Genomic DNA, 22,279 nt, shown 5'->3' with positions numbered 1-22,279 from the left:
GCAGCAGTCAGGTTGTAGTTTTGCAGCTGCAGCCAAGCATTTTTCTTGCATAATGTCAGGTCTGTTTGCTGCTGCGTCAGCTTCTTTTTTCTGTATAGTTTTACCAGTTGGTAATCTTGTGTAGCCATTTTCCTTGGTTTCACTTAATGCAGACGATGCACCCCCCGAATAGGAAATGTAAATCTCAATTACGATCAAAATACAATATTGTTCAGTGTTTGTGTTCTCAGGTATGACCACTGCTCCTGACTGAACCTGGAGGCAGGAAGGTGGAAAAAGTGCTTCCCACCATGTTTGTTTAGTAATCCTCTGTTTGCTTTTCATCAACCACACGATGTTCATAATTGACAGCCAAGAGCATGATGAGTGTTATGTGCTTTTAGATTTAAAAAAGCCTGGAGAAATTAGAACTGTAATCAGATGATTTGCATGAAATTGTGAGATAATACTCAGTCGAGGAAAACATTTCCTGGCAAGATCACAGGCACTGTGTCGTTTTAATGTTAATGATGTTCTTGATACTTTTCTTAAGTCAATCTCTCTTATTTACATAAACCTCCTTCTATTTTTTTCTTGTTCCTGTATCTGTCGTTGCCTGACCCAGTTCTGTTGTGCATCTTTTCTATGAGTTGGACTGATGTCATAGTGTGCCAGTGCTGTATGCTTACTCTAGCAGCTATCATCTTTGCCTGGGGACTAGATCAACTATCCCACTCAGCCACTCAGACTTGCTGCATGGGGTGTTGGTGGATGAGTGGTAGAGCGAGTCGTCTCTCAACTGGAAGGTGCAGGGTTCTGTTCCGATGCCGATGTGTCCCTTGGTAAGACCCGTAACCCCCCCCCCGAGTTTCTCCTGATGGCTGTGCTGGCGTCGTGTGAATGGGTGTGAAAGATATGTGATAGAAAATGCACCGCACATAGATGAACTGTGAAAAGCAGTTTGAGTGGTCATCAAGACAAGAAAAGTGCCACATAAATACAGACCATTTATAATTAGAGCTTAACAGATGCTGCACTGTATTTTATTACATTGTTTATTAAAACCTGTCATTCTAGTGTTTGTTGATTTGAAGTTAAACTCCCTTTGTTGTGGTTGTGGTTTTTCCTATGGCTTCATTATGTTTGTATCTTTGCCGGCTTAAGTTCCACATGACAGATGGATCAATAATATTCATCACCAGCAGTGGTCAGTAGGGCTATTATTTGTTTGTAGCTGTGGTTGATGAGATTGGATTTTGCCCCTATATTGACTGTACAATCCACTGTAACACATTCTCTGTCAGAATGACACACATACTGTAAGGACACTTTCCATGATTTTACTGGTTTAATCAGAAGTAGGCCAAAGCAGAGGCCTGGCCCTCTGGCAGGTCTACTGAGCATGCTCAGTATTGCTTGAGGTGAGGTAGTGGATCATGATCTCGCTCTATACCACCACCAACACATTCCTCTCTCTCTCTCTGTGGGTCTGTCACAGGCCAAGCATAACAAGCTAGACAAAGAGGATGACCACAGTGGATTTAAATAAATTGAGCCAGTGCTTTATTGAAACGCCACAACTGTTTTCTAAGTCCTAGTGTTTTTGTTTATATTATTGGTTCTTATTCAATTTTGTTAGACCACTAAATGAAAGAAAATTGTAAGAAATGTCCACCAGAGTTTCCTATAGCCCCTTTGTCATTATCTTCTAGAAAAAAGTCCAAAAACAACAGTTTCCTTTTCGACTTCAGTTAAACAGCTCAAAAAGACAGGAATCAACAGCCATCTGTGGACATCACTTTTCTAAAACATGAGCCTGATGGAGTGTTCTTAGCCAGAGAGTCTTTGAGCCCAATGTGAAAGCTCTCAGTCAATAACAGCCTAAGTGGTACTACAGTAATTCCACAAGCCATTATGCCCAGTAGTATTAATATTGTCTAAAAATGCGACTGCATCTCATCTGAAATGGAGTGAGGCAGCAGTGAAACATGACCACTCTGTGCACTTATAGTTGCAATCAACAGGAAACTAAACTTGGTAACAGAAAGCTAGAAGAAACGTAGCACCTTACTCTGTTTCTCACGCTCTCGGCTAGTAAAGCTCTCATTCTGTTCCTCTCTGTTGTGTCGCTGCACCTGTTGGAGCAATTCGGTGGCCATGACAAGCTAATTCAAATGCAGTCCTTTACTATTTCGGTGCCTTAGTCTCATTTATTCCTATTCATTCAGACAATGAGCCTCAACTAAACGAGTGCCATAAAACGTCAGCCTTTTCATACTGGGGCATTTAAGATGGCGTATTAGTCCTTGAGAATTTAAGTTGAATAGACAGCTTTTTAAACCAGTTTTTTTTAGAAGAACTGTCGGTTGAGGTTGTTTGGAATGGAGTTAAGTGTTATTTTGTTTGAGTGTGTTCTAGGGATGCACATTTTAATGTTTCTAATGTCTGTAAACAGCCTGCCACTCACCATGAACCTGGTAGCTGCAGCTCTGCTGTTTGTAACAGAAGCACCTGTCCACCAACTACATACAGTACAGCCTGCATTCTATCCATGTTTGGAGGTGTATCACGTAACACACACTAACACTTTAAAGCAGAGGGCTCAAACTCGCGGCCCTAAGGCCACATGTGCCCCCCCCCACACTCGATTTTACACGGCCCGCCCCTTGACCCTTAATGCTCACACGGCACAGGTCAATGCCGCAGGTGCACCCTTGGTAAATTGCCGTGGGAATAATAATACACAACTCCTTATATGGACATCCTGGGGTGTGTGTTTTTTAGGTCATTTCTTCAGGCCAGGTCTTCGAAAACAGGAGTAGCGATAATTGTGCAGAAGTCACAAAATAGGCTGTTTTTATTTTATTGTTGTTCATAAAAATGAGCCAAGTCAATCTGATTTAAAAAAAAGGTTGTACTCTTTTTCTCCCAGGTGTGTTTTTATAGTTTTATAAAATGAAATTTTCATCAGATTGCTTATAGGTTGTGCTGAAGGAAAGGGTATAAGGCACTATATTGCACATTCTTATACCTCTGTATGTTTTAACAGTAATGGAAAAAGCAGCCTAAATGCTCTGTGTTCTAAGGGTTAATATCCAGTTATATCTTGAGTAAAATGCATTCGCTCCAACCCAACTGCCTTTGGTTTGCTAGCTAGCTGAGATGTCTATGTCTTGAAAACGTGTCTTTCCTCTCTGCGAAAACACACAGAAAAGCTCTGCCAAAAATACCTAAAGATGAGGAAATGAGGACCAGAAGAACACATGTTATGTTCATATTCTGTACAAACACTCATGAACATTGTTGTTCCATAGTTTTTGGTTCCTACTAAAACAAACTGTGTATGTGTGTGTGAGAGAGTGAGTGTGTGTGCTCAGGTCCTCGAGCGATCACACTCCCAGTGTCTCGGAGCAGAGGAGGTCACTGAATTTTACATCATTTGTAACCTCATTTTCAAACACTTGGCAATTGATCATGTGGCAACACATTTTCCTGTGCGGTGACTAAGTCAGAGATGTTTCTGTCACTTGACACGGACATAGTACCCTCCTTTGAGTAAGTAAATATTGTTTCCTGTGTGTTTCCATATGGATATGGGATATGTATGGATTGACTGATTCAGTGCCCAAATACTGGCAAATGCACTTGCACCCATCTGAGCTCCCTCAGGCATGTTGTTCACAACATGAGGGGTGCTCAAGTGGTGATATGTTGGTGTCTTGTTTTCTAGGGAAGCATAGAGTGATTGTGCAATTGTCCTAGAAAAATAACCAAGTCAAGATAGTGATACTCACCTACCTACATAAGTGGGTGCTTCACCTTTTGGGAGCTTTGCTGGAATCCTGGAAAAATGTTCTGCTTGATCACTTCTGCTCTGTGCACAAGCGAGCTATTCTCTCCTTACTGCCTCCTAATTGCTGCCTGTTTGGCATCAAGGTGCAAGAACACCTGACTTTTAAAGGGAATAAAAGATGGCACTGCAAGTAGTTGGAGCATGTTAAATCCACAACACACTCAGTAAATAATTAAAAGACTAACAGCTTTGAACCGTGCGCCTGGTACTGCAACCCTTCTCTTTCCTGCCATTAAAAAAGGAAAAAGTGGATTTAGACAGTACGTCATAAATGCACTTGCATGTACTTTACGTTTATGGATTGTAAAGAATGAGTCCTTGGTGTTGTTTGCACAACAGCAATTACAGCAGGTTAAGAGAAAGATTGTAGTATCATCCAGCGCTGGTGCCAGAGCTTACCATTTATATGACTTCATCAGATTCCAAGGGTATAACCTACTTGTCTCATTATGCTGCACAACTGAAGCTCTACGGATTGATGCTGTGTTTTTGCTATGTTACTGTGTTTGGTAAAAGAAATAAAAGTCAAGCCTGGTGAGTAAGCCGTTCTTTGATGTAATGGAAGGCTGGGCTGACTGAGGACTTCTGATAGAGTGCATTGCTATTAGTGTTTTGACTTGCAAACTTTGGAATTTGTGACTGACGGTGCTGCCAAGACTCACAACACAGCTTGAGCGGTGAAGCGTGTTTGTGCGACCTCTCTGTTCTCATGCTGACCTTCTGTGATGTCACTCACCACTGCCATTATGCCTGAAAGAGACACTGGGGTCACTGATCTACAGGCCTCATCTCCCCCACTTTTTTTTTTGCTTCGTCATTGTTGTGACTTCAGTTCCAGCACTGCAGATAGCCTATGCCTCCCTCCAATTCCAAGTCAAATCCTACTGCCTATTGATTTTAAATGTGTCATTAGCACAGTGATTTATGGCCAGCTCATGTAATTACAGTCAGTGGGGTGTTGTAATTCATTAGGGGATGTGGCTCTCCTTAACTTCCTGGCAGCCCGGGGGAGCTGGAGTTTGACGTTCTCTTTGACTGTTCCATTTTTACACTTTTTTAGCCCCTGTTTCTTCTGATCTTTTTCTACATAGTCTGTTCTCCAGTGTGCAAGTATTAACACATTTTCTTCATTACCTGCTCCCAGGAATGCAGTACATGTGTCACTATCGTATCCTTAAAAGTCTGGTTTTGAAGAACAAATACCAGAAGAGTCATCCAGGCTGACACTTTGTGTGATCACAGTTATGTTATAATAATAGCATAGTGCTTTCATCTTTGCAAATCAAAGCAGATGATAAAACCTGGTGCTGACATTTTTAAATTCCCATCACTCACTTCTGCATTAGCTCAAGAGATTTCTCTCTATTCTCGGGAAACCATATTGGATAACATCTGTCTTGGCTGGTTCCTTCCAAGGAGAGCATGCCCTGTCATAAATGACCTACAAGTCATTTCAATATAGTGGGCGTTGTCCACTGTGCAATTTCTCATCTTTACTCATCGCTTATTTAATTCATTAAAGGAATACTTCACCAATTTAGCTTAGTATTACTAGAATAGGGGTAGTGTTTTTGAAAAATTGTGCTTCCTCAGTTTCCTCTGAGTTGAGAAATATCTTCATTCTTTTCTTTGTTACGTGACACCTGTTAGCGTAACTGTTAGCAAAGATGGCGGACACTGTTTACATTCTGGGAATGGTTCTGCCAGTGGTTCTAAAAAGTGCTCAATTTGACACAGCTAATTACTAGAGCAGCAAAACCCCATACACTCACACAACAAGGCACCAATAGGATTGGCCTTCTTAACCCAGCCTCTCACGGGCTCATTGAAGACAAGCTGGTAATGGAACTGAGTATTCTCTCGCTATCACTCAGCTGGAAAATAGGCCCCTGTAGAGCCCCAGTAAGTGCTCTGATTCTGATTTCTGGGTATGTTTTTTTTCTTTTCTTTTCTTTTCTTTTTTTTTTAAACCATTCTTTAAAGGCAACTGTAGCCTCCAGCCAAAGTGCCTGCAGCTCTTTCCGAACTCCAGCAGGTAACAATCTGCACCTCAGTGATAAAGCAGGGAGTGTGGGAGTGTAGGTGGAAGAGGAAATAGTCTGAGACAAGAGCGAGTGGGCAGGTAGAAGAGGATCCTCTCAGTCAGTGGATACACATGTGAACAGCCAGCGATTCGCTCTCTGTTCCTGTCTCTTTGTGACTGTGTGGGCAGTTAATAAGTCTGAAAGCTTCTTCTGGGCATCTGTCAGTGGAGAATTGGATGAAGGCTCTCATGCAAACTGAAGCAGGAAAGACGCACTGTTGCTCAGCAATAATTGGCCCCATGTAGGAGAATTTTCTTTTGAAGTATTTTTACATTTAACTTTATCTACTGTATATCTATAGATGACACCTTATAAATTACTTTGTCTTATATGGCACTGCTCTTGACACCTGGTTATGAGGCACACAAGAAGAGTATTGATAGATTTTCTACATGTTCATGTACAGTGGGCTGTAATCCATTAATCAAGAAACTAGTCTACAGATAAGTCAATTATGAAAGTAATTCTTTTGTTACAAAGCCCTTGTACCTGCCTTCTCACACTGTGCATTGTTGCTTAACACAAATTTCAGATTTGACAGCCAGGAAGGAGAGGTGGAACCAAACCATTCTTCTCTGATAACATCAACAGATCTGAGCTTGCCCTCTGTTATCCTTACTCGTCTCAAAGCCTAATGGTGTGCAGTCATAAAATGGGGGAGTAGTTACGTTTGGTGTTGTGATGAAACAGAGTTTGTATGCCCTTGGTATGGTCATACACCCCCCCCCAACAGATTCTTTGAACAGTAGTCAGGTCTTCCACTCCCTCTGAATGCTTGATGCACTGGCGTAAGCACTACTTTATAGATTTTTCCACATCCGAGCCTGAGAACTTAGTGAGGTTCCCCTAATTTATGAAATGGGAATCACAACTCAGCCAACAGTTGCAATCTGAACAAATGCTCAACTGTAGAACTGATCATGAGTGATTTTGCAAGTGCTGCCCTGTGAGACACGTTTGTGAACGTCTTTGTGAACAGAAATGATGTAACATTATTTCTATGCTGCAACATTTATCTGAAAACGGGCTCCGTCAAGTGAACTGTCAGATCTGACTGTGGGAGCGTTTGTGTGTATACACTGGCAGCACAGGGGCGGGCTGGGGGAAAAAAAGCATTTACAGACACAGAGCTTAACAACCAGGTTTGCTTTTTGTGCCCTAGAGTTCACCTAAACCTTTTTTTGCTTTGTGTTTTCAGCCATACTTTTGACTTGTTTGTAGCTGTCTACTTTATTCGCCCAGTGTTACTGTGGCCTCCATCTGTCTTGACATAAAACAAAGCACTTCATGTGTGCAGCGTGGTAATGCTATGTGACACAAGATCCAAGCACTGCTGTGCTGAGAAATACAGACAGAGTCATGTGGAGTTGAGCGACTGAATGAGCAATGTCTGAACTCACATTTTGTTAGTATATTTAAAAGCAATGCAGCACTAACGTTTTAAAGCTATGGCATTTATGATCTTGAACCTAGTGTGAAGATGTGTCATCTTATGTGTTATTGAGTCAAAGTTAAGATTTGATATCACATTTTTTAATAGTGATATAAAGTAGCAATAATTGTGGAGACAAGTCACAAAATAGATTGTCTTCATTGTTTTTTTGTTCATAAAAATGAGCCAAGCAAACTTTGAACTGTTACGTTTTTCCAAATTTCACAAATTAAATCCGAATTTAACAGTTTTGAGTACATTTTGCTCAGGTGTGTTTATATAATTTTTATCGGATTGTCTAGGTTGTGCACTATATTGCACATTCTTATAGCCTCTGTATATACTGTACGTTTTGACATAGTAATGGAAAAAAGCAGCCTAAATGCTCTGTGTTCTAAGAGTTAAGGGAAACTGTGGTTACCATTTTTAAATAAATGTTTTTAGTCAAATAGAGATGTTCCCCTCGATAACTTAAATGTGTAAGGATGAAAACTGTCTGATGTCTTTAACTCCACTGACTGGAAACATTGCTTTGTAATCTTGAATTTAAAAAAAAACCACACATACACAGATGGCTGAACAGCTTGCTTTGACTTTCCCCTCTGACGCCTTTTTTGTGGGTATTGGAGCACAAGGTTCTTATTACATCTTTCATAGATCGGGCCAGTGAATATTATATCACATGTCCTCCAGATTGTCAAATGTATACCCCAAGAGAGCAGAGATGATAGTCTGCTTTCTCCCAGTAGTATAGTGTCCGTTCTGTACTCCAGGTGGTGATGTTATCCCCGGGCACCCAGCTCCAGGATGGGAGGCCCCTGGAGAGCCAAGGATAGCTGAAGGACTGAATATTTAAGTGCACCCCCTCCGTCTTCACAAGGAAACACAATGCATTATTTATGTAGTAGAGCTGGTCAAGGCACTTCATATGTTACTTATACTACTACTAATAATATAATTTGTCCTTCTGGTGTTTTCAATCCAATTATCATGTTTTTAGGTTTTGTTAAACTCAATGCCTTTGACTGCTACAATACAGATCTGTTTTAGTATTTCTAAAAGGAAGGAAGAGGAAGAGAAAAGCAGCCATTACCAGTGTATTGACTGTCTTTGGGTGTCTCCCTGCACCATTGACTGCACTCAGCAGGTTGAAGAGTGGAGGAGCTGTTTGGCTTCTTGCTCGGAGCCGAGGTCATTGTCCATGCTGTAATGTCCTCAATGGTCTGCAGGCTCCCTGCTGAACCTACTTCATATTCATTTCTCTTACTTCATCCTATTGAGACTAACAAGTCTCAGCTAGATAGGATAAGCCCAACAAGTGGGATAGACCATAAAGCAGACATAAGATACAGTATCAATAGCTTGAACTGAGGGCCAGAAATGTACTACAAAATGATCAGGATGATAAAAAAAATGCTTTCATGGTTGATCCTTTAGAAGAACTGTGCTGCCACGGTTTATTCCCAGCACACCCTTTTGTCAGGACTTGCTGAAGAATGAGCTGAGGGTGGTTCAGCTACCCACAGTCATGTTGAAGGCAATAAATGCCAGAGCTAACTTAGCTCACTGAGGAAATGAAGCCCAAATTCATTTATGAGCGAAATATTGACGTGCCCTGGATACAGTCCCAAAACAAACAGCAGAGGATGTTTGTTATGTTCACATTTGGAATATGAACTCACTCCAGTTTCTTCATGTGGTCGTGATACGCAGTAAATGTTTTCAGTTATTTTAGGGTCGTCCCCTAGTTTTCACTAATGTTTTGCATTTCTTTCATCTGCTGGAGTTTTCAGACGACATCCAGTAGGTTATCTGAAGCTCTTGAAAAAGTTTTCATAAGCTTTTTTTTCAGGACAGCTTACAGATATAGTGAGAACTGATATGATAAGTAACCTACTTGGCAAAATAGTTATAAAGTTTTAAAGTTACAAAAACATTTCTCTAAGGACGCACACTTTTTAGTGAACAAAAACAAGATTCTTTAAGGTACAATGTGGATTTATTGGCAGCAATTGGAAATACTACCCACAGATATGTTCATAGTACTGTATAATGACTTTAGATATTTATTTTTCTTAGCCTTTGAATTATTATTATTATTATTATAATAAGTATTTTTTTAATGCACTTTAGTTAAGGGTCTTGTTTTACAGAAGCCACCATGCTGCACTGACATATTTCTACACCAGCCAAAATGGAAAAACCACACAGAGCTTGCATTTAGTTGTTTTGCAAACTGGTTTCCTGGTATGCAAAGGCCATTGTAGTTGTGAGTGGAGGAGCCCTGTGTTTGATAAATAATTAGTGACCTTGAAATCATGACATTCTTCAGATTTAAGGAAACAAAACACAATACTCTAATTTTGAGTGTTGTAGCATGATGTGTGATCAAAATTGTATGTTGCCCCGTCTCTTATTGAGAAGCGGCAAGAATGCAATATAGTAAATAATCTTTGGCTAGTTTTCCATCACACTTTATATATTGATTACTTTTCAAACCGTAATTGCAATTTGTAACAATGCAATCATTGGAAAAGCTGCAATTGAACTGTTCTGTGGAAATGTAATAGAGTAAACAACTCATCTCAGATGTCATAAATTGTCATAAATCTTATCATAAGGCTATAACACTCCAAATCGTTAAGCCTTGCATCATTTTTTCCCCATTAAAATAGCAAAGCATTGCACATAAATGTCACTGCGTGTGTCAAAGACTTGTTAAAGTCAACTTTGCACAGAGCAGAGTAAATCGCTGAGTTGACAGTCCAGTGTTTTTAGTTCTTTTTTTCTCAGGACACTGTCTCCTCGCACGCTCCGGCTCCTCGTGTCTGTTTACATTCACTGTTTGCTTTGTTTGCTCGCTCTACTGTGCACTTGTGCCGGGGAGGGAACAGTGAAGGCGCCACTGGCCACCTTGCCTTCCTTACATCCGGACCGTGACATCATCGCCTCTCGGGTTTCACGGTGTCTCTTCTACTCCAGGCGCACGCGGCACAGCAGCAGTCAGCGCGAGCTCAAACAGCAGCAGCAGCAGCAGCCACAGCAGCCGGAGCTGAACGGAGCGCGCTGTGTCGCAAAGTATCAACAAACTCTCGCGTCGATACAGCCGAAGCTTTCCTTTGGATAAAACCCTCACTTGTTTCACCGCGCGCTTTTCCATCTTTCATTTGTGTGAAACTGACTCCTGGACGTTTGTGGAAGCTGCTCATCGTAAGTAGAAAAGCTGCAGTGCTGTGTGGGACGTGTCGAGGCACACAACACATCTAGCGCGGTTTTTTTCACGCGATGCTTCACTGCTTTGTTTTTTGAATTGTGCCGCAGATGATGTTTGGTGCTAAGACAGAGTTATGTGGTTTCAGCCTCTGTGTTCCACTTATCAGTTTTAAGCAGCTCCCGCCTGGGTCCCTGTCCTGCGTTTTGTCCCTCACATGGCTTTTGTGCTGGACACCATATCACACCAGGCAGGGCTGTTTTATTCTAGCTGTTCATGTGAAGGAGTCTCGCAGATCCACACACACACACACACACACACACACACACACACACGCACACGCTGTTAGTTTAAGTTGAGCCTCAGGGCCTCAGGTTCTTCTGCTGTACAAAACAGTGACTGCAAATCCCTGGAGGGAAGACACTGTTTACTGTCTGTCATAGTTTCAGTCTTGTGCTGTCTGCTTTTAAATTGTGCTGTTTTGTACAGTAGCCTGGAATTGATGCAGCCTTTAGGAAAAAAAAAAGGGGGCTTGACCTGCCAATTTTAACTCACGCAATATTTGAAACAGCTGTACTGTTTCCTTTTTCTGAAGTCTTCACTATAGAAGTCTGCACGGAAGAGTCACAGTTTCCCTTCGACTGCATTACACTTTGTCACATGATCGTTTCTGTGCACGCAGTTGCCATTAATGATCTTTAACACCGATAATATTTGAATCACAGTCGAGTAGACCATGATTACACTGTTTCTCTCCAGTGACCCAAACTGTGCCCTTACTGGCTCAGGCCACATCACATCTGCGAGACCTTTTTAAGCAGCATGTATTCCCTTTTCTTTGCTCTTTTCTCATGTGGTCAATGCCAGACTTTCTGCGGATACTCATCATCCATAAGCATGTTCTTTTCCTTGTGACATTTGCTGTCTTTTTCGCTGTTTTGACTGAATTGTTTCTCTCCGTGGACGTGGACTGATTGACAGTTGAGTAGATACAGTGCAGGTTTTTGTTACGTATAACTTTACGTATAAGCCTTTGTCACACATAGTGATGTGCAGAGTACAGTTCCCAATTTAAAGATCACATTAACACCCACGGGGAGAGAATGAATGGCTATGCTATACCAGTTCATGTACACATTCTCAATGAGCTTTTTTCACTAACCATTATCTTCAGTGTTTAGTGTTTGTAAACCTGAAAACACTGATGTATCAGTAACATTTCCTACAGGCAGAATTTAATTGTGGCGTTGAGCCTGAAGGTGGGGCGGTCTGTTACCCAATGCTTGAGTCAAACATCTTTGCACCCACATGCTGATGTCAGCTAAAGGAGGTCACTGTAACCAGTCTTTATAAGTTTGCAAATAACCACACATATTTTCGGACAGTCGATAGTTTCAAGTGGGCAAAATGTTCTTGAAATCTGTGAGCATGACATTAATATTTAAATATATGTCATTAAAAACACATGTCATTAAAAAAAAAGAATAGAGATAAAGAAATGCTGAGTGTTATTGACTGAAGTTCCAGTCGTAGCACTCAGTGGGCTGAAGGCATCATCAGTGGGAGAGGAGGGCGAGGCTTGATTTCAGGCTTGGAGTTGTGAAGGGGAAAAACAATTGCAACACCGTCCTGGACGTATTCAACCAAGTTATCTACCATTCCTATCAAATGTTTTTGTTTTTACTGAGCTCTGGATGAAGTAGTTGTAAAGAGTGTCCATACAATAGGAGCTTTCTTAACATAATTGTCAATATTTGAGTGCTAGCCATTTTATTTAGCATGAAGGGAACATTTTGAGAACAAAAAAGCTACAGATGGAACTTGAATTAGCTTGTATAGCATTTAAATTAAATATGTCTTAGTCACCATGTCATAGTGAGTTCTACAAAGGGGAATAAGACACCTGAAAGCAAGTGTCACTTCCCACTTCTTTAATCAACAAAGAGTTGGATGTAATGTTTTTAATGATGTGATTGCTTGCACCACCCTGGCGTGTCATCCATCTGTTTCTTAAAGTAGTTGACCTTGATCCAGTGAGTCTTAAACTTTTTTATCCTGGAATTGATCTGCATAGCTTTTAAGTAGGGATGTGACTTCAAGGATGCGAAGACATAAATATCAAACTGCATCTTCGATTCAGCACTTTCAACAGACTTTTCTGAACCTCACATACTACTGTGAAAGTTTTATTGAATGTCTGCCTGCTGATGTCTTTAATGGAGCCTGAAATTGAACAGCGAATGGTTAACTTTGGATTTCTTTTCATAAATAAATATTTGGGGAATCTTATGTCTGATGAGAAACATTTATAACATGTCAGTCTCTGGGCAGTTGGCCACAGTCAATCTCGGTATTGTATGACTTTTTGCTGTGCAGTCCCCCCCCACCCCCCATTTCTACATAAATATTAAATGAAATGAAAGTGTAGATTAGTTTTTTTTTTTTTTTTTAAGAAGGCAGCTTGTTTCTATGGCTCTGAAATCTTCTTGACTAGCCTGTTCAGCTGTGTCACCTTGACACACTTTGAGTCACAGCTGCTTGGAGGGAGCTACTAATTGAATTGTTTGTTAAAAAATCGAATTTGTCGCACAAATGAGCAGCTGTTTTCATGTGGTCAAGTAAAAAAAAAAAAGGGTCTAGGGACAAAGTCAAAGCTTAACAGCCATGTTGCTGAAGCTATTGCTCTCTGCAATGTTATGCTGTGGTACAGGTTTTCCACAACAAGACGGTGAACCCCTATAGCCAAGGATATTACATTGGTCCAGGCATATATGCAGTTTTGTGACAGCACATTGCTCAGTGAATTGCAATGCGTTTCATGCTGCCTTTCTGTGACAGCAAAGCCCTAGTTTTTGTCTTTTCTGCTGCTGCCCCCCACATGCCCCCTGACAAACTGCCTATTCTGCTTATTCAGCTCGGCTTTTGTGGGGAGGTCTATTCATGTCTGTGTGGAATTGAGGAGTTCCTCTGCAGCCCATCTCTCCTCTCTGCTATTTAAGCACACTCACCTGACAACATGAAAACGCTAATCTGTTCTTCCTGGCCTTGTCTAATGTTGTGTCCAAGTTCCCCTTCCGTTGATTAAGATGAGGTTTACGAGTATTAACAAAGTAACGAGTCATCACTGAAAGGCTTGGTTTAGTGATTTGTAATTGTATTTTTTTCAAAGCAACCACCTGTAGACTGCTGTAGTGTCTGATTGTTGGTATAATGGTATGATTTCCCTAGCAAAAAAAAGAGATTTGGAATCCTAGATTTGTCTGTCCAGCGTTGTTCACTGTACCAGTGAGTAACTGAAAAGGCTTTCAGTTAAAAAAACAATTTTGTAGGTGGGTCAGCGAGGACAGGGAGGTATGGGTTTGTTTTTAGCTTTTTTTTTTTAGCTTGAAGTTTTCCAAAGCCAAAAACAAAAGTAAAAAGTAAGAGCTTGAATTTTGTACCAGTTTAATTGGATCCTGTGATGTAACAGTTGCTTTAGTTTAATGGGAATTGCTTTTTAATATTGCAGCAACAAACAATTTGTAGAGTTAAGGAACGGGTTCCCAAAAAGGACTTATTTATGGCTATACAGTATTTTAGTGGCATAAAGTGTCATACATTCATCAACATCATCATTTCAACTACATTCACCAACAGGTAATTCTCTTTCAATTGCAAATGGATTAGAAATCAAAGTCACAGAACTTATTTGATAATTAGCTACAGTATTTGTTCCAGTTCATCAAAACACCACATGAGGAAATATGGGAAGTTCCCTGCAGGGTTAGCTTCACACTGAAAGATTAGTCAAAACACATATGACCACAAACTGTTTTTATTTTCATTCTGTGTTCTATACAGAGTAATGACTAATGATGCCCCTTAGTGATTGAAACACCCAACTGTTTTGCTATTAAAAATGATTTTTTTTGTTACCAGAGTTCAGGGGCAGAGAATGTTGAGTTCAGCCCTCAACAGCCTAAGAACTTTGTTTTTAGAGAACTTCAGAAACATCAGAGGTCATTTCTTAGGGAAAAATGACTAACAGTTGATTTTGGGCGCAGAGGTGATATGATTGAGGTGGAATGCTAAACCAAATGTTTGCTTCCACCTCGCCTCTTAAAAATGTATGAAAGAAAGATGTGGATTCCAGCTTTGCTTTGATTTTCAAGTGAAATAAATACACAAAGGAGCCGCAGTGTTAAAATGCAGTGATATGTTTTAAAAGTAAAGGACTTTCCCCTCTTGTAAATGTAGAGCTCCTTTTTGGATCCTTAACTATATTAGAAGGGGACTAAAGGATCAAAGACCCACCCAGAACCATAAAAGCTAAGCCTGTAGAGTGGTGACCCCCTGGACCTTAAGCTCTTATTACTGCAGCTCACTGCTAATTATTGTGGACAGCCCTAGTCCAGAGCCCAGAAAACTTCAGCTCTCCTCACTGCAGGCTGGTCCACTCCTGGAGCCACTCCTAGTTCCCCACCTTCATCCAAGGTCAAGTGGCAAGGAATCTCCTGCTGCCCTTCATCCAATCCCACCCCATAAACCAATATCTCCCTCTGGAAAACAAGTAGGAAACACTTTGTCGGAATGAAGAGCTGTGTTTTTGCACTCTGCTAAAGCTCTTGACTTATGTGACCATAGACCACATACTTCAGAGCATGTGTGACCAATACCCCCAATAGTATAATTAAGCTAAAATATTGTTGCGTCCCAGCAAGACCGAGGGCCTTTCTGTGTGGAGTTTGCATGTTCTTGCTGTGTGTGCATGGGTTCTCTCTGGGGAACATTGGGAATTAGGTTAATTGGATACTCTGCCTCTATATGTTTGCCCTGTGATGGACTGGCGACCTGTCCAGGGTGTACCCTATGTCAGCTTGTGACACCCATGTGGAGGATAAAGTGGTAGACAATGCATGGATAGAGGCTGGCACAAGTATTTCTGAAAACCAATCCGCAAAAGATGAGGCAATCAAACCAGATTTTCTCAGTTCTTTCACATTAACTTACTGAACTGCAATTCTGTGAAGTTTGATGACCAGAGATGATGCGCTACTATTTTAGGCTGTCCACAAAGGAGCTTTTTCTACTAAACAGGAAAATAAGTGTGTTCCTGAAACTCATCCTGCCTATTCTGGTCCACACAGAACCACACCCACCACGTTACTCTATTGCCACATGTTTTCCACTGAGATCTAAGAACTCGCTCTCCTCCCATATCACATGGATCATGTTGGGAATGTTTAGGACCTTCTCAAATAGCTTCCGTCCATATAGGTGAAGGAACCCTTTGATGTCACTAAACCTTGTGAAAACCACTGACCTTGGACATGTGTGACTGACCACATGTGCAAGATGCAACTTGAAGAACCTCGTTCCATATTTTAATCGATCACTGATATTGCTACATAATAGGATTCGGTGGTTTAATTCAAGTTCAGAAACATGATCAACTTCACCTAGAGAACAGTTAGCACTTCACCTTAGAACAGTAAGAGAACAACATGGAGATCATATCGGAGCCTCTTTAGTGTAGTGTTACCTTGTTAGATTTATGGTCTGCCTAATTGGTCTTTACTGGCATACATTGGCTTTTTTTACTTCTCCATTTTTAATTGGACAAGCAGTGTACAGCTAAGCTTGTGTGTTGAGACACAGTAGGTGCAATGGAACTTCACCACATGAAACCACCACATGAGAACAATGAACTTGGAGGAACTGAAAATGTCACAGAGCCTCAGTCTTTTATAGGCTGTAACAACCTACTCATGTCACAAAAACCTGTTTGAGTCAATTAAAATATAAGTGTATATTGAAAACAAATACTAAAATGGCATTTACAAATAATAAAAAGCATTATTTAATAGGCTGCATGGCTTTCAGACATGAAGATACGTCACTTCATCACGCCAGTATGCACCGTGCAAGGATGTGGATGTGGAGATATGGCAGTCAGTGCTTTATAAACTTGTCTGCAGTTACTAAATCTGAGATAATGTACCTCCCAGGGTGGAGACACCAGAGGGATTTTCTATAAATAAATCATTACTTTTTAAACATATGGTATAACATATCAAATGGTTCTATTTCCGCTAATGAAACAGTGTGCGTTGCCAGCTAATAGTTGGGGAAAATGTATTAGAACTTCACTTTCTTTTAGCCATGGTTGAAGTGCCACATGCACGTTAAAAGCATGATGATTTCTTGTTTATTTTTTGTCAGAACGGGTTCTTTTGGAACAGATTTTTGACTCTAATCCACAGAAGATTGTGTTTTCAGCCCACTATGGTGTACATAAATATGTATTCAGACATTCTATCTTTCTCTAAATCTGTAGACGACCTACGTGCAGAGTGGTATAGGCATGTGTGATGGGTTCCAAAGAAAAATGGTGCCGTTGGTCTGCCCCAAGACCGCAGAGTGCTCTTCTGCCAACAGTGCCTCCAGTAATTATAGACCAGAGCTGTGGAGGCAGTTGCTCTCCAGGCTCAGCCGAAACTAAACCCCCTATTTCATTCTTGGTATTTGCTCTTTTCCGTACATCTGAACCCCATGTTTAAAACTGTTATTTTTGGGCTGTAGCTTGACTCTCTTCTGTTTATAGTGCAGTTCGACAGAGTTGGAATATAGAATAACTATCCTGCGTGTAAAGGCAGTTGTAGTTTCTGAAGACTGCTGTTGACACTGCAGCTTTTCCCCTTCCTGTCAATATACTTTATTAATGTGTTAACATTAACCTAATCTTCACAGCTAATAAACTTTCTATTACTGTAACTCACTTACTGTGTAATAAAATAACCATTGATTTTCCATCTTTAACTCGTAGTGCAAGAATGGAAGTTGCCGACCTGGATCTTCATACTTTAATTATTTCATCAGTTTCTGCACTGTTCCAGTAAAACAAATCTGGATTTAGGATTTATTTATAACAGTAAAGCAGCACAGACTGTGCCTTTACACCACACAGCACTGCCCAGGCTCCACTTAGTATTGACTACAGTCGTTCACCTTTCCACAGATTGAGTGGTTTGTGTCCTTGGGTTGTTATTATGTTGGGATGTAAAGATGGGTGGGTAGCATCATTATACACCTACACTATACAGCATGTACTGTATGTGTCATCTTTCTGCTTTTGTTCCAGGCACTTAATGCCACATGTCTGTTAATCATGTACTGTTCTTCTGTTACACTGAAGAAATCTATAGATGGATGCATCGACGACTTTTCGAAAGGGTTTGGTCAAGACATTGAACCTTTTTGACCAATGATTTGGTTCATACTTTTGTGGACACGGCTGACATGAATGTGCTTGGTGGATCTGCAATCTAAGGGATATTTACCTTGAGCAATCATGATTGGACCAAAACAGGCATGCGACAAATACAGCCAGTTCAAATGTTTACTTTTACAGTTTGGACCAGTTTTTAAATGATTTCCCCCCTCTATACAACTTGAAATAGTGTATCTGTTCCATCTCTTACCCAGTCAAGACAAAGTTGACCTATGGCTGAAAAGCATATGACGATATAACTTTTTCATATTGATCGATATCGATAATTATTGATCATGTCCTTGGCTTTGTGATATGCCACTGCCTCATACAGCACTGTTGTGGAGTAGCTCAACAGGGCCGTCCACGTATCTCCACATGTAGTCCATATAGTGTAATCCAAAAGCCGTTTTATGTGCTTTCAGCACTCACTCTCTCGTCTCTTCTCCCTCGACCCTCACACACTGTTGTTGTGAGTGAGACAGTGTTGCAAGCATGGTTGCTACTTGGTTACAACGGAAGGACTGAGTTTGTTCATGCAACCAAACCTGCTTAGTCTATTTTTATAGCTCTTTTTCTGTTTGTTTGTTTTTTAACGAAGTTGAGTGACTTTTTCAAACGTTTTTTTCTATCATGATATATATTCTTATCATATTATCGCCCAGCCCTAAGTTGACTCCCCTTTTAACGTTTCAATCAGTTATTACTGTTCTTCTTTTTTTTTTTTCTTTTTTTTTTTTACTGATGTGTGTACAATTTGTTATTGATGTTGATACTTGTTTTTCTCCCTCTCAATCTTCTCTGACAGTCACAATGAGCGGAAGGTGACCTGCAAGCATCCTGTCTCTGGATTACCATCACAAGACAACTGTATCTTTGTCGTCAACGAACAGTAAGTCTCTTGTTTATACTTTCAAAATGCCACTGGGCAACATTTCTGAACACTGCAGTTTGCTGTTGAAGCTCCTGATGTGTAATATTTTGCAATTTTCCACCTTGCTACCCTTCATTTAAAAACAAAGGGCTTTTTCCCTATTGAGTACTTGCCGTTACCTCCCTTCAAAACAATAGATGTATCATCTTGCATTTTCACATTATTCAAGAGGTTTGCATAATTGGACTGCTGTTTTCTACAAGGACTCTGGTAGTGTTATTAATCGTGATGCCAGAAGCTGACAATAAACAAGCCATTGTATGATGTAGACATCAAGGAGTAGGAATGCCATGGTTCCCATTTTTCTCATTGTGACCTGGTCAAAGGGTCACAGCCTTTTCATTTGTCCATGTCCACACAGATATGCCCAACAAGGTTGTGTCCATGTGATCATCAGCTCTGCTGTCAGTATGAGTCATCACACATCTGCACACATGACAGGGTTGTCAGTCATCCAGTCATCTTGAACTTTCACTTCAGAGAGAACAACTCTGAATCTGTCTGACTAAATTTGGTCAGTTTTTTTTGTCTTAGGAATCACCAGTATTCCCATTTTTAGATGTGTCCATCTTTGACTATTGAACCTTGCAGACTCTTACAGGATGCCCAACACAGAAGAAAAAGAGGGTAGATGCATACTATATTATACTGAAGCAAATATGCTTCGTGTGTCAACTAGAAAACATACTAAATAGACACGCAGTACTGCCCACACTGTGACATTTGTCTCATCTTTCTCTTCCTCCCAAGTCATCTGAGCTTAATATTGTGCAACGCTCAGATTCACAGTTCCCTCCGAAACTCCAGTCAAAGCAGATTCACCACAATATTATATTGTGGGACTGAAGTCATGTCATCACAACTGGTGTCAATTACTTTATTGAGCAATGACTGCTAAAATGTGTTTTTGCCTCAACATATGACATTTCACTCCCATGTGGTAAACTGTGGCCAAAGTGCAATAAGTGATGGACGATGATTTCCCCAGTCGCTCATCACATGCAGCTGCTTCAGCTTTCTTCAATATGAGGCTTAGAAATAAAAAGATGTATAAGTTTTACTTAAAGGAATCGCTTTTTGTCTCAACAGAATCTCATGACCTGCATTCTGTTATAAGCAGAGATTGAAAACAGTTTGTTGTACCAGAACTGTCATACTGCACTCTCTTGACACATTCCTCTGCTTGCTGCGTTGCTCTCACGTCTCTGCTGTTTTTCACCCCGAGAGCAGCAACATGCCAGTGAAGATGATTTCTAACTTAGCAATTGATTTTTTTTTTTTTTATTATTATTGTTGTGAGAGAATAAAAAAAAGGAATCTATATCAGATGTACTGGAGGCCAACTCTGTAAAGGCAACAGCAAAGAAAATAAACTTCAAAAGTTGATTACAGTGCATGTCATCCAACAGTTGATGGTCTTTTAGAAAAAGTAATAAGGATGTAAATCTGAACGTTGGATGAGTAATAAAGGGCAAACGCTTATTTATGTTGCCAGAGGGATTAAGAAGCCAGGCTAGAAATCACCCCCTAATCTGCTCTGCACTTTAAGTCAGGTCCAAAGCACAACAGTTAGCTTCAGTTGCCATTGTAATTTCAAGCACCAAGCATGTAATGTAGAATAATCTTTATAGAGCAAGACATGTGAGTAGATGGTACATTTATAACGTGGATTCAAAAGAGGAATTGAGAATAACCTCCAGGACTTGTTTTGAATTAGCAGATATGAGAAAGTCAATAGTCATTTCTACCCTTATGCTGGTGTTGTGTATCTGGGTTAAAACACTGAAGGTCTGCCTTGATGTATGAGAGCTACTTAGGCATTATTGATGGATTTCATAAGTGGGAGAGGATGGGGCAGTCTCCTAGGCAGAAGAAAGACTGTTATTGTGGTTGGACTGCATAGTCTTAGTCATAGACGCAGCCTTGTGTTTGAAAGGTGAAACTTAGTAAGTAGCAGTTAGCCACCAGGGAGCAATTCTGCCAGTTAATGTTTTCCTGAGGACTTAATGGTCTCAATTGTTTCAGGTCTTTTTTTCAATGGAACATGTCAATTTTGTAGATAATGCTCCCATACATTATACACTATATTCTACAGTTTAACTTATTTAATGTGTGTCTAAACCTGCACTGTTTGGCTGTCTTTATTGACTCATAGCTTCCCTGTCCAGAACACCGTTATGCATGGAATGAAGAGCAAAGAGTTTGATTTTAAGGCTTTTGAAGACAGAAAAGGAGCCCCTTTTCAAGACGTGGCTAACAGAACTTACCTTACATGGAGAAAATCGATATGATATGATGAACAATATTCGGAAGTTCTACCAGACTTGGCAGACCTTTTTAGACCATCTTGCCAAGCTTAATGGGGACCCTGGGCAGTAATGAGATCCATAGTGGACCACCCACCTTTTGCATGAGAATGAGAATCTGTGTTTAAATTTAGAACACCAGTATATCTCCGTGTCTTCAGTTGTACGCCCTATATTGCCTTGCGTTAGTTTCTTTTGTTATTTTTATTTAATTAGTTATTTATATAAAGTTTAACATATTTAAGTGTAATAACTTTCGTTTGTCATATTGTCCAAGTGTTTGGATTTTAAACCTAACCTTAATAGGGCTGCAACAATAAATTGTTTATTAATTAATTACTAAATTAGTCATCAACTAGTTTGGTTGTAAATATGGTTTGTGGCCAAAAAAAATACAAAATGAAATCCACATCATTTCAAGATTTGAGAAAAGGGCATTTTTCATAATTTTCTGTATTTCCATGGACCAAACAACTAATTCATCGATTAACTGATTAGGTTAGTTGCAGCGCTAAACCTTAAATCTCATCAGAACAGGTGAGTCAGTGATGCATGGGTCTTTGTTGCCCTTATCACATGGTTTTTCGAGGCTCAATGTATCAGTTTAGTTTTGTGGCATCTACAGTTGAATGAAAACATGGCTGGAGCACACAGAAGTAACTCCACTGTAAGCTATCACTTGAACAATGTCCTCTCCCACAATGCTTTAACATTGTTTGTGTGTAAAATAGAAGTTATATTCAAGTTTTATGACATAGAGTCGCACACACGCTTTGCCTCTCAGCTATGCTGTGAGATGCATGTTGCGGCACGAGTTGTGGCTAAGCCCTGTTTACGACACGTGACCTTCCTCTGCTCCGTGAATGTCAGCCGTCGTCCGTGTACGTGTCTGAACATATTTTTAGTGTCGCACATGATCATCTGCAGGCTGATGGTCTATATATTTAGAACTTACATCTAAACAAATTTTACCATGGGCAACGTGGCAGCTTTTAGCAGATACTATACTGTGATGTGCAAGTGTGTGTTCTCGATTTATTTATTTATTTATTTATTTATTTATCTATTATCTAAAACATTTGAAAAGCATTGTTTCTGTAAATAACTTTTGTTGTTGCACTCGTACAACAGGCCGTGGGTGGTTTGAATATGTTTTGCCCGATTGTTATGCATTTGCATTTCAAAGTCTTTTAAGGTGAACTATACTATACAGTACTATCTGAACCATCAT

The 22,279-nt window shown here is 40.2% G+C and overlaps 1 protein-coding gene across 16 annotated transcripts in view; it reads left to right on the top strand.

Annotated features, from left to right (window-relative positions):
- Positions 1–22,279, top strand: part of LOC131469562 (pleckstrin homology domain-containing family A member 5-like) — a 75,688-nt gene that overhangs the window by 21,874 nt on the left and 31,535 nt on the right. For 15 of the 16 annotated variants that reach the window (XM_058644649.1, XM_058644648.1, XM_058644650.1 and 12 more), the window contains exon 4: positions 18,617–18,700. In XM_058644649.1, the coding sequence (XP_058500632.1) occupies positions 18,617–18,700 (84 nt within the window). Of the gene's footprint in view, positions 1–10,235; positions 10,559–18,616; positions 18,701–22,279 lie in introns of those variants that run through there. The other variant, XM_058644651.1, reaches the window with a different exon arrangement.

Source organism: Solea solea, chromosome 12 (assembly GCF_958295425.1).
Source record: "Solea solea chromosome 12, fSolSol10.1, whole genome shotgun sequence".
NCBI lineage: Eukaryota > Metazoa > Chordata > Actinopteri > Pleuronectiformes > Soleidae > Solea > Solea solea.
Note: the sequence above shows the minus strand (reverse complement) of the source record. Positions and strands in the feature narration are given on the sequence as shown.